At 46.8% G+C, this 13,095-nt stretch overlaps 1 protein-coding gene across 1 annotated transcript in view; it reads right to left on the reverse strand.

Annotated features, from left to right (window-relative positions):
* TGFA (transforming growth factor alpha) overlaps positions 1-13,095 on the reverse strand; it is a 94,646-nt gene that overhangs the window by 14,446 nt on the left and 67,105 nt on the right. Inside the window, exon 4 of the mRNA XM_036435648.2 lies at positions 5,305-5,425. Within this exon, the coding sequence (XP_036291541.1) occupies positions 5,305-5,425 (121 nt within the window). The remainder of the gene's footprint in view (positions 1-5,304; positions 5,426-13,095) is intronic.

The raw sequence follows: 13,095 nt of genomic DNA on the forward strand, positions 1-13,095 counted from the left end.
GAGATCATACATAAAGCCAGGTGATTATCTTTGTGTACCCGTCTCTGTTTGCATTTGATAGGGTCCTACAGCACAGTACAGACTTTGGAGCCAAATTATCATGGGTTCAAATCCCATTTCCCACTTAAATGCCTGTGTGACCTTGAGCAAATTACTGAATCACTCTGTGCCATCGATTTGCCTCTTTAAAATGTGATCATCACTGTACTCACCTCACAGAGTTGTTATGAGCACTAAGTGAGTTAATACCTCGTGAAGTGCCTGGCACAAAGGAAGTGCTGTCTAAGTGCTAAAGATGTAAATAAAGGATGGGAGCATTTTTAAGGCTCCTGAGAGACGTTGTCTTCATAAACAATGATGTCCTTTCTGGCAGGAGGTAAAATGCTCTGATTTTTAGCCAAGCCTTTTGGCACAGGTCCCAAGACAAAGTCTTTAATATGAGGGCCAAGGACCAAATTGACTAAGGGCCAAGGACCTTGGTTTCAGAAATATTTTACACCAACTTGTCTTTAATATGGAGAAAATCCACAGGGTGGGGTGGGAGTGAGGCCCCTGAGCCCAAGGACATCTGTATGGGCCTCGCCCACTCATGGCCTCTTTAGAACTGGCCAATAGGATTGGCTAAGTCCTATAGCCTCTCTGCTTCTGGGGCTCAGGGAGGAGCGGACTGGATGGAGTAAAGACTTCATTTGTAGCTCTGATTTACAGGCCTCATGGGACAGACCTGATACCATGGTCTACCTGATATACACTGCTTCTTTCAGCAAAACCTTTCAACTTCCTTCAGCTGTGGTAAAGGCAACAACAACCTGATCACAATGGAGTTAGTCCTGATGCCAATTGCTCTTATGCTCTGCTGGGAGCTGGGCTTGAATGTTCTCCAGTGCTGTGTCATAGAACTGAGATGATGGGAACAGTCTCTATGCTGTCTAGCACATCTGCCATTAAAGGCATTGGATGCTTGAAATGTGGCTTGAGCCCTAGTCAGTTTGGCTCCGTGGATAGAGCCTCAGCCTGCAGTCTGAAGGGTCCCAGGTTTCATTCTGGTTAAGGGTGCATGCTGGGTTACAGGCTCAATCCCCAGTAGGGGGTATGCAGGAGCAGCCAATAAGTGATTCTCTCTTATCATTAAAGTTTCTATCTCTCCTCCCTTCCTCTTGAAATCAATAAAAATATATTTTTAAAAAAATAAAACGTGCCTAGAGAGACCGAGAAACAAATGACTTTAAATAGCCTTGCCTGTCTTGTTAATGTCTCTCGTCTTGAACAGCAATGGCTCTATCTGCATTACGGTCCCTGGGCCCTCATCACAATTCTGTGAAGTACTAACGTCCTCATTTTACACACAAAGAAATTGAGGCTTAATGGGGCTAAGTCACTTGAGACTCAGGTCTGTCTGACCTTCAAATCTGTGCCTTTAGCTGATGTTCTGTCCCGCTTAGTGTGTGACCCTCAGTATCTGCTTCTGGCAGAGAAGACAGAGAGAGAATGAGGACACACACTTTCTCGAGACATGTGGATGGTAGTGATGTCATAACTTCTTAACCCGGCAGGGGGCCCACCACCTGCTGACTGTGGAAATGAGAATTGATCTACACAAAGTGGCTCAAGCACCAACAAGAAACCTCCCAAGAGACCAGGATTGAGAGGTTGTGTTCCTGGTCACACGCAGCAATCACTTTTCTCTGGTGTTTGACTCTGTTCAGATCCCACCGGAATGTGCTGTGGCCGGGCCATATGGAATGTTTTCCTTGGCCGACAGGGCTTTGTTTTCACACTTTGCTGTGAAAAAGTTGTCAGGGAGGAAAGAGGAGCTGTTTTGAACAGGTGAGAAACTTTAAACTAGTTGCCACTGGCTGCTGGCACGAGAACCCTTAAAACTTGTCACTTGTCGCTTGGGTGGCTTCCTTCAACTGTTTTCCTTTGTTTGAAGGCTTCTGCAGGCAGCAGACCAACAGTATGGAATCTGCCTCAGGGAAAATAATGTGTAAGTCCTGAGCTCGCATTTCTATGGCTTTACTGTCTTGGGAATTCTTTTCCCATTTGTTTCCTGATGTGACTGGGTACCAGCAGAGTTTTTTTTTTTTTTTTTTTTTTTTAAAATATATTTTATTGATTTTTTTTACAGAGAGGAAGGGAGAGGATAGAGAGTTAGAAACATCGATGAGAGAGGAACATCAATCAGCTGCCTTCTGCACACCCCCTACCAATGTATATGGTAGGGGGTGTGCAGGATGTGCCCGTAACCAAGGTACATGCCCTTGACCGGAATCGAACCTGGAACCCTTCAGTCTTCAGGCCGACGCTCTATCCACTGAGCCAAACCGGTTAGGGCCCAGCAGAGTTTTATTAAAGGGAGACATAAAATACAATCTAGGGTTTATCTGAAGCACAAATGTTTAAGGCCAGTTTTCACTACCTTTGGCTATCTCTGACGAGTTGTTTGAACTTCTTTGCTTGACCTCATAGTTTAGTGTGAGGGGTCACTTGAAATTCTCCGGAAACCTAAAGACTGTTGGTCTTATGGAATACAAAGCTTAAGGATGACAGTACTGTAGAAAGAACTCCCTCTTTTGAGACTATGATCTTGGGTCGCTGTGGGTTTTCTTTATAAGGCCATGAAAGACGAGGCCTTACTTAGAGGTCTGTCAGTTTTATTGACCAGAATGTATTTGTCAGCTCCCAAAGCTGGGGCAGGTCTTAAGATCAGGGACAGAATGTTCTGCTTTCTCTGATGGGCTGAGATTCTGGTCTAGTGGGAATTGATTAATGAGAACAACTTCTAGGTTCTGTAAATATAACAGGCATAAGGTGTGGTCCTGTCTTCACCGAGCTTACAAGCTCCCGTAGGACAGAAGTGGAGACTGGAGAACTGGAGAGGGCAAGCCTTGTGTTTATTTAGAGAAGCTGGGCCTCTGCATGAAGATGGAAAACAGGACTTCCAAAATGCTGACAGCTAAGTAAAACCACTGAAGAACAATGTGGGTTGTCATTTACTGCCACATAAACCAGGCCGACACTCTATCCACTGAGCCAAACTGGTTAGGGCTAGCTATGGCTTTTATTGAGAGTATACTACATTGTAATATTTGTGATGTAAATGGAGAAGAGAGCAATGTAATGGTGTGTAAATGTGATGGACAAGTTATCTCCCTGGGCCAAGAGCAGGGTTTGGGATCCAGACTGAGGAGAACAAGAGAAGGCTTCCTCCAGCGATAGGGGTCTTAGCTACACATGAGGTTATCACTTTGGCTGAACTGCTGACCCAGGCTAAAGCCTGCCAGCTCTCAGAAAGTATACACCAGCCCCTGATCTGGTGGGAAGGAAAAAACTGAGCTTTGGACACAATGGATCAGAACTCAACAAAGACTTGCCCTCTCTCCCTAAAGATGACCTTCTCAAGGCACAGCCAGGGGCAGCCTCCTGCGGTCCTGCATTGGTACCTGGAGGGGAGAAAGCCTGCCTGCTGTCCTGGGAGCTCTCCTGATATCTGGGCCAAGAGGCAACGCTTCCTCCAGGGCCAGTGTTTTTCCACAATGACCAGGCTGCTAACAAAAACAATCCCATCGGTCCCCCAGGGGCCCCTCTGTGTACCTTAATAAGAATGATAATAATGAATAATCACTGTGACTATTATCATCATTGTGCTTTGTATTTATAGGGTGGGAAGGGCTCCTAGCTCTGTGGACATGACCTGGGAGCCTCACACAGTCTTCCTCCAGGAGGAAGGTGGCAAGTGTTCCTCTCCAGGTGAGGCTGGAGGCACCCCAAGGGGCCTGCTCAGCTCACACAGCCGCACTCAGGAAGAAGAAAACCCTGCCAACCACTACTCACTGACTTACTGCCACAGCTCTCCTGGCTAATGCATTATATATATATATATATATATATATATATATATATATATATATATATATATCTTACTCTCTTTATTCTCTTCAACTAATCAACATGACCACCAGTGACACAACACTGTTATTGTCACACAACACTCAAAACTGGGGCCTCTCTTCACTCCAGGGGTACAAGTAAGGTGAGCGGGGCTTCCCTAATAAGGGCAAATGAGTCTGGGAGCGCATTTGATATTCTTAAGCATCATGGTTATGGACTCAGCCTGTCTGTGCTTACATTATGAGATCATTATGAGGTTTGCATGAGCTAACACACAGATTGTGCTTAGAATGGTGATTAGCTTGAACAAAAGCTCAACAAATGCTAGCTTTTATTAACACTTAGTATTATTTACTGCTACTGTTATATTGAATTTGCTGACTTTCACAACCATTTTCAACCTTTAGAATGGTAACTTTATATAGATGGATGGTTCTTAAGGGGGGAAAGGGTAGTTTTGCCGCCCGCACCAGGACATTTGGCAATATCTGGAGACATTTTTATTGTCATGACTATGGGGTGGTGGTGCTATTGGCTGGCATCTGGTTGGTAGAGGCCAGGAATGTTGCTAACATCCTTCAGTGCTCAGATCAGCCCCTACAACAAAGAATTATCCAGCCCCCAAAACCAATAGTGCCCATGTTGGGTATAAGGCCACCTAACAGTTTTCTAGTATGAACAGATGAGTTTTCTTAAAATATCCCTTTCCAAAACTGACGGCTCCCACTGCCTCCAGAATAAAGGCTCATTTCCAATAGGCCCTGGTCTCCCCTTCGTCTTCAGCCTCATCTCCTCCCTGCTGTAGCCGCACGGACCTGTAACAGCAGGTCTCTGACACTCAAGCCTGGAGTAACCCCTCTGTTCTCCCCATCACCCCAGCCCCAACACCTGCTCTGGGAAGCTTTCCTGAGCCTTTCTCCCCCGGTCCGGTTGACCATGGCTGGTGGCTCTTAACTAATGTGACTCCCGGGTCAAATTTCTACAGATTCTAATTCAAGAGGTTGGGGAGGGGCTCAGGTATTCTTTACAATTTATTTTATTAGCTGCATGTAAAGATGCTACAGGGCAAAGACCCCATCTTAGAATCTCTGGCTACTCTAAAGATCCAACCCAGTGCCTTGCCGTCCAATATTTCTATGTTATGAATTAAACGTGAACCCAGGAATTTTCAGACTTCGCTGAATCAGGTAGTTATTTGAGATGCTTGTTAAAATGCAGCTCCCAGGCTCCCGGCTCCCCAGGGGTTCTGCCTCAGTAACTCTGGACTGCGGCCCTAGAACGTGGCTTTTACATCAGCTGGGTTTGGATCCTCCAACATGTCAGGCTCCAGGAGTCTCGTGGAGGGAAATGTTCTTTGAATTGTTTGCCGGCTGCCCCCGGCCCCAGAACCCCAGGACCCCAGGGGACACTTACACACATGCTGGCTTGTCCTCCTGCACCAGAAACCTGCAGGTTCCATGGAAGCAGAACTGACTGTGGGAATCCGGGCAGTCGTTGAAGTAGGACACCACAGCTGCAGCCATTGGCGGATTTGCTGGGGAGAGAAAAGACATTTGGGTCAGATCCACAGAACAGGAAGACACACCTGCTGGCCCTCCCTGGTCAGGAGGGATCAGCTGGGATTTCTGGTCCGTACCGGCATCCCCTCCACAGCTCTCACTTCTCTCCCAGCCAGTCCAGGACTAGTGCCTTCGACATCATTGCTTGCCAGCAGGGCTTTATTTATTTATTTACCTTTGTAGAAAACAAAACAACCTTCCCACCAGATTCTGTGTGAGTCAGAGACACCAGAGCCATTTTACTATTTAAAACCTACTACCCCAAAGTGACCTGTAATTTTGCTTTGCAAAGTGACAGTACCATTTTTAATTTTATTTTTACAATTAAAATATTTTTATTGATTTCAGGGAAGAAGAGAGAAGGAGAGAGAGATAGAAATATTAATGCTGAGAATCATTGATTGGCTGTCTCCTGCATGCCCCTACTAGGGATCTAGCCTGCAATGCAGGCATGTGCCCTGACCCAGAATCCAACCATGACCTCCTGGTTCATAGGTCGATGCTCAACCAATGAGTCACACTGGCCAGGCAACAGTGACCTAATTTTAAAGATAGCCTTCATAAAAATTTGTTTTAAGCACGTGGAACCAGAAGAGAGGTACAAAAGAGTACTAGATAACAATTAAACCGATGCTTTTGCATTAATGATATAAAAATATGTTTATGATACATTATTGGAAATTAGGTGCATTCCCAAGATGGTTTGTATAGTATCATTGTGCTGATACAAACATAAAGGCTAGGAAGAGTATACATGCAAATGGTAACAGGGCTGCTCGGGGTGGTGGGCATGGGTGACTATGCCATGAAGATGACTTAGGCACAGAAGTCCAACTGGGAGCAGCACAGACAGTAATGGGAAAGCTTTGAGGGGGGCAGGGAGGGAAAGAGAACATAGTCGGGGGCAGAGACTGGTCCTACTTACAGCCCAACACCCATAATTCTCAAGAGCCAGGGGCATTACCAAGCCTCTCAGGGCTTTCCTTCCTTGGCTTTCAGGAAGGAATAAAAATAGCCAGCCAGGGGTATAGTAAGGAAAAACACACAACACATCAATGGACCATTCCAAAGGGCATCACTTTGGATTTATTGAATTAGACTCCAATAGCCTTGTTTTGTCCACATAACCTGTGAGACACAGTTGGTAGTTATTTCAAGATGACATGGTAGATGGTTTCTGTTGCTTCTTTCAAAAGGTCCTTTTATGCTTGTGTTCTGGGTCCTTGAGGAATGGGTTTTTCCTACTCATTTTTTGGAAAAAATGTTCTTGGAGCTCTTGCTCTATGAGGAAAGGCAGATCATTTCATATTGTGGGTTTCTAGACCACTGCTGAGTATTAACCTCACATTGCCGCATTTCTATTCATGAATTGCTTCTAGAAGTATCAATTTTGGAAATCTCATAATTCCAGTGGAAAAAGCAGAAGCTCAAACTACAACAGAATCTTTGATGCAGAAGGTGAGAGAGACTTAGTGATTATGAGCATGGGCTTTGGAGAAAGATAGGCATGGGTTTGAATCCTGCCTCTGCCACCTGGAGGAAGTACTTGATCTTTTCTAGCCTGCTTGGGACTCTACACGATGGGGAATCCACCTGCCTTATTGGTGGCTCTGCGGCTGAATGAGACAAAGCTTGACCCATTCTGTACTCAATTGCCTGTTATATATCACTCAATTGTTAGTGTTGCTGTTGCCATCACTGACAACCCAAGATGCTAATGAAGTCCTATATGTGATAAGACCCCCCACTCCAGTACACAATCTCCCCTTCCCTCCATAAATTCAGTATAGTGTGCCTAAAAGTCCAAATGTCCCCGTTAGCCCTCAATGATAGCTGCTTTCACATGTGAGGACAACACAGGAAGCCAAAGCCAGGTGGAGATGTCCACTCATGGCTGCTGGACAGCTTTGCTCCTCCTGGTGGCAGCATGGCCCTGTCCAGCAGCAGTCTGCAGGACACGAGGGCGAACTGCCTTGACTGATCAGTAACCTGCAAGTCCCAGCCTTGGGTGGTTGATAAAAGGCTGAGCACTCGCTGACAGTAGACACTGGAAAGGTTTGCTATAATTCACAAAACCGGCTCCTCTGTGCTTACTAAACTTGTCATGGAGTGACCATGGCAAGGTGAAGGGGCTAGAGACTAGCAAAAATGATTTGATTTAGACCTTAGAAAAGGCTTTTTAAAAAATATATTTTATTGATTTTTTTTGCAGAGAGGCAGAGAGAGGGATAGAGTTAGAAACATCGATGAGAGAGAATCATCAATCTGCCTCTTGCACACCCCCTACTGGGGATGTGCCTGCAACCAAGGAACATGCCCTTGACCGGAAGCAAACCTGGGACCTTTCAGTCCGCAGGCTGACACTCCATCCACGGAGCCAAACCGGTTTCGGCTAGAAAAGGCTTTTGATAAGCTCTACGAAAGGCCATTTAGAGAACCATCTCCACGTGGCTGGAAAGAGTCCCTTGCCAGGGCTTGGAGCTGGCTCTGTGGACCAGCAGCTTCACCTTCCCAAAGCTTGTTAGGAAGCCAAGTTCCTGGGCCCCACACTTACGCTACTGAATTAGGATCTTTGGGCCAGGGCCCAGGAATCTGTGAGACATGCTTTCCAGATGCTTTTTTAAAAGTCAGGTTTGAGGTGGATTTCATATCAGTACTGTTTGCCCTCCAGGAAATTATTTTTTGAGACATAGGCTTGTATCACACAGGAAAGAACAGTAACCAGAAAAGGTGGAGACAAAAGGCCTCTGAGAGACAAAAATGACAGGGGCCCCTCAAGGCATCCTTTTAGGAGCTGATCATCTTCCAGGAATTCAAACTCCTATTGCACTAAGAAGCCTGAACCTGCTGAAGCTCTTTTGTGGTCAAGTGACAGCTCAATAGACTATACTTGAAAGAAAACCTCTGGATCCTACTTTCTTTTCCAAAGAATACCTTGGGAGCACTACTCTCCAAACTGGTGAGGAGGAGACTCAATGTCACTATCTTATGTATTTACTAAAGGAGGGGGCCCTCAGCCCAGCCTGCTCCTCTCTCAGTCCAGGAGCCCTCAGGGATGTCCTACTGATGGTTTTAGGCCCGCTCCTCTGCTGGAGGCAACTGGGCTGATCAGGGGACAGTGCCGCCCCCATCACCTGGCTGCTGCTGCCACTACCAGCAGCGGTGGCTACGAGGCCTGAGCCCTGGACCTTGCAGCCACGGGGGCTCACTGCTGCCTGAGACTATAGCTGCTGTGAGCCCATGGCTGCCATGAGGCCTGGGCAGCTGCCGTGAGCTCTGTGCCTTGCAGTTGCCGGGGCTCATGGCTGCCAGAGCCCCAGGCCTCACAGCTGTCTGAGCCTCTGTGGCTTTGTCCGAATGGAAGTCCGGAAGACATGCGCCCTAATTAGCATATTACCCTTTTATTAGTATAGATGAATATTTGTCTCTTCTCATTAATGATTTGAGGAGGCTTTATAAAAATGCTACCATACAGATGGGAAAGGTGTGTGTGTGTGTGCATGTATTAGAGTGTGTGCATGCGTGTGCGCATGCATGCATGTATTAGAGGGGGAGAGAGAGAGGAAGAGAGAGAGAGGAAGAGAGGAAGAGAGAGGAGAGATACACATAGGAAGGGAAAAGGAAAGGAAGGGGTGAAGGAGGGAGATATACACAGAGAGAGACAGAGAGAGAGGCAGAGAAGGGGAGGGAGGGAGAAGAGAGGAAGAGACAGAGACAGACACAGGTAGTGAGAAAGGAATGAAGGTAAATGGGCAAAGGAAAATAAAGGTAGGTATTAGGCCATGCACGCAGACAAGCATCAGAAAATCACATGCGTGTGCCGAAGCGGAGCGGTGGATCCAGCTCTGTAGCCCCTAGCGCATTAGATAGAAATGTACCCATATTGCACGGCAGGAAGGGGTCAGTTTTGCCCAAGTCCATGGTCAGAGAGCAACTTCTCTTCTGTGGCTGCTTCTGAAGGGGACATCATGTGCTGTGGTGAATGACTCCCTTCACAATCTCCCAAAGACAATGCAGAAGCATGGGCCAATGGAAACCCTCTCCGTCCTTCACACAGCTCACTAAGAGGCCAGCGGATGAGGAAGCTCCATGCCACCGTCACAATGACAGCAGCCTATGTGCTGATTTTGCTCTCTGCAGTCACACACCGGGCGAGGACGGGGCTCCTACTCCTCTACAATCTCATCTGTCTGACGCAGCCAAACGTGCTGAGGGACTGGGGAGCTCGAGGCTAGCCGATTATCATGCTCACTTGATTTTTAAAATCTTTTCCCTGATTACAAAGGAATCACTGTAGAAAACCTTTTGTAAATGGCAATGTGGAATAAAAAAAAAATCTAATCTACCACCCAGAAATGTGTAAGTATACACTGCACACACCCATGGCAACTTAATGTTCCTATTCTGCTACAGGTCTTTTTCTCCCCTGCTATACCAACGAACATTTTGAAAGTGAGCACTTAGTTCAAGACTCCGCAAGGGGTGCGGTCCTGGCCTCTAAGAGGAGAAGTTTAATGTGTGTGATGTGAAGGGCGGGTCCTGTTTCCAACAGCACATTCTGCAGCTTTGGGGGATGTGGACAGGGAGGAGAGGACCGGCAGCAGTTCAAGAGTGAGCCACATTCTGGCCTCTGCTCTGACCGCTCCTCAGGGTGAGCCAGCCACAGACCAGGGGTGGCATCGGGGCGCTCGTGGATAGCCTCGTGGACCAATGCACCCAAAAGCTCTGTGCAAAGTGCAGAGCACGCCACAAAGAGAGGGGGAGTGGGCTTTTAAAGGGGCTTGTCTCGGATATCACCAGAATCAGCCAAGGAAACACACACTGTACCATGGTCAGGCCAGGCAGACAAAACCATCCTACTGGCTGAAACCGGTTTGGCTCAGTGGATAGAGTGTCAGCCTGCGGACTGGAAGGTCCCAGGTTCAGGTCAAGAGCAAGTACCTTGGTTGCAGGCACATCCCTGGTAGGGGGTGTGCAAGAGGCAGCTGATCGATGATTCTCTCTCATCGACATTTCTAACGCTCTATCCCTCTCTCTTCCTCTCTGTAAAAAATCAATAAAATATATAAAAAACACACAAAACAAACAAACAAACAAACAAAAAACACCACCCATCCTATTGATGTTCCCAGAAGCTTCAGTAAGTCCAGGAGGAATGAGACTCTGGGAAAGCTGAGGAGGGGAGGAGAAGGGTTATCCCTTTGAGTGCCAGGTGCGGTCCTTAAAGTTTCATGAATCCAGGCAGGTAGGTGGTCACTGAGGATTTGCTCAGTAACTTAGGTAACGATGACCTTACAAGGAAATCCCCAAATTCCCAGCATCTTGCCAGAGAATGACTCTTTCAGCCTCTCTGTCTCTTTTTTCCTCCCTCTCCCTATATTTTCTCTATCTCCCTCCACTCTTTTCCTCTCTCCTTCTTAATTTTTCTTCCTCTTCTTTGTCAAAACTCCAGGAAAGATCAAGTGAAGAAGGAAAGGCCTAGACACTCAAAGGGGAAAAATCCTGACTTAGAAAAGGAAGGCAGTGAAAGTCAACGGGGACACTCCAAGGAGGCCCCCAGGAAGTCCAGACAGAGCGAAGAGCTGGCCCCTGCACTCGGCTCCTCCAGACACCAAGTCTGATTAGCACTCAGGGGCGTTTTGGAAAATCAAGTGTTCCGGTTTTCAGAACAGACCTCATAGTGAGCCCTTCAGCAGCTGGAGTTTCAAAGCTGCTCAGTTCCTGTTGTTTTGAAATGTATAAGAGACCTCCAACATGTTAACCAAACTCATGTTTTGTAGACACCACTGTTTTCTGGGGAAGCTGCGAAAATCTATGGCCAGAGATCACGGACCCTCTAATAGGGCTGGAGCCCAGCTTCACTCAGGGGAAAAAGGGCCTGGAACAGCAATCAAGGGGCAGGGAAACCACAGAATCAATTCACAGGAGGGGTCTCTCCAGTTCAGAAGGGCTGGGGAGGCAGTCATGTGGACAGCTCCTTCCGATAGCTTGCTCCCCAGGGAACTGCATCCCCACCACCAAATACAGTCACCCCCTTTTCAAAGTGGTCCTAATTGGACTTTCTGCTGGGCTGGTGGATGGTGGCCAGCTGAGGCCGCGGCTCCTCACTCTCTTCTCTAGATGTCAGAAGTTGCAAACACGCTAGTCTGTTAGGAAGCTTACATCATTTATAGCCATTTCATTACTTCCTCAAATGTCATGACTAACTTTCTCATAATTTTCTGACAATTTAATAACGACGCCTGGCTTTGTAGTGGGAACTCTCAGCCAAGGTTTTTGACCTTGGATTAAATAATTTTTCTCTTAGACACTACAAAGGCAAAGCCAACGAATGCTTCTGGAATGTCTAGGAGAAAAGTCAGTAGATGAACTTAACAAAGATGGGAGTCAGCAAGCATCCCCTGGTGATAGTAGGGGAGTGTACACAGCTGACACCCACTCTCTGAAGCTCCCAGGTACCAAGGCCTCCATTCTACCGCAGGGCTAGGCTAGAATCACACACAGTTCTAGGCTCAGTTCTGGGATGGCGAAGGCTCACTTCAGGCCACCAGAGGCTCATTCTACAGGGATGGAACTCCAAGCACAAACCTTCACAACCGGCCAGCGTGTGAAGAAAAGGCTGGTACAGAGGGCCTGACACCCAGTGGCGGAAGTGCTAAGCCAATGGTTACAGGATCCTCTCCGGATAGAATCTGGTGAGCAGGCACCCTGGTCCCGGGACATTTGGGGGAGGGGTTGTCGATAAGAGCACTGAGAAGTTTTACAAATGATCCCAAAGAGGAAGAGCATTGTCAGTACCAAGTGTGGCAACACACTGACCTTTAGCACGGAGGGGAATGCCTGTCAAGGAAGCTAATCAATAAGGGCATTTCCCGAGGCTGTGGGAGAGGGCAGAGAGCAAGGGGGCAGCTTTCAAATGACCAGTGGAAGTCAGCAGAGTGCAGAAAAGCCATCCAGTTACATTTATAGCAGGAGTGGGAAACCATCTCAGTCTCAAGGACTACCGACCAACAAGGGGAACTCGATTTTGCTGTTTTGGGGATGTGTGCAATGGTAGAATGAGATAAATATAATCACTCAACTCATACCCACTTAAAATCAAGAACAGTGAGTACTTTAAAAATAATAGATATAAAACCATTTGAAAACAGTTTGGCTTCACAGTACCAACATTTAAGAGAGAAGGGACACTCATGTTAGTTAAGCGATGAGAGAAAAGTAGTGCTGCAGTTCCTCCTGTCACCCACCAGATGGGGTGGGGAGGGTAGTGCCATTTTTGTCACTACTATTCTTCACCCCAAGATTCTCAATTTCCTGAGAGTAACTCCTATACTTATAAAATACATATATTTTTTTCTATAATCTGATCCCTGAACACAGAGTAACTAATTCTTCAGCAATCTTTTCAAACACTGGCCAATTCTGACCCTATTTGACCTTCATCTTACCCTGATCTTAAATTGGCTTTAAGCTCATCTACCTCCACTCACAGGTGCAGATACTGTATTATCTCATTAAACCCCTAACCAACTTAAGGGGCAAGCATTACCAGCCTCTATTTTTCAGACGAGAAAACAAAACTAGAGCTTGGATAACCTTGCCAACAGACAGGTAGCTAGAAAGTACTAGAATTGGAATCTTACCC

Source organism: Pipistrellus kuhlii, unplaced genomic scaffold (genome assembly GCF_014108245.1).
Source record: "Pipistrellus kuhlii isolate mPipKuh1 unplaced genomic scaffold, mPipKuh1.p scaffold_m20_p_13, whole genome shotgun sequence".
Taxonomy (NCBI): domain Eukaryota; kingdom Metazoa; phylum Chordata; class Mammalia; order Chiroptera; family Vespertilionidae; genus Pipistrellus; species Pipistrellus kuhlii.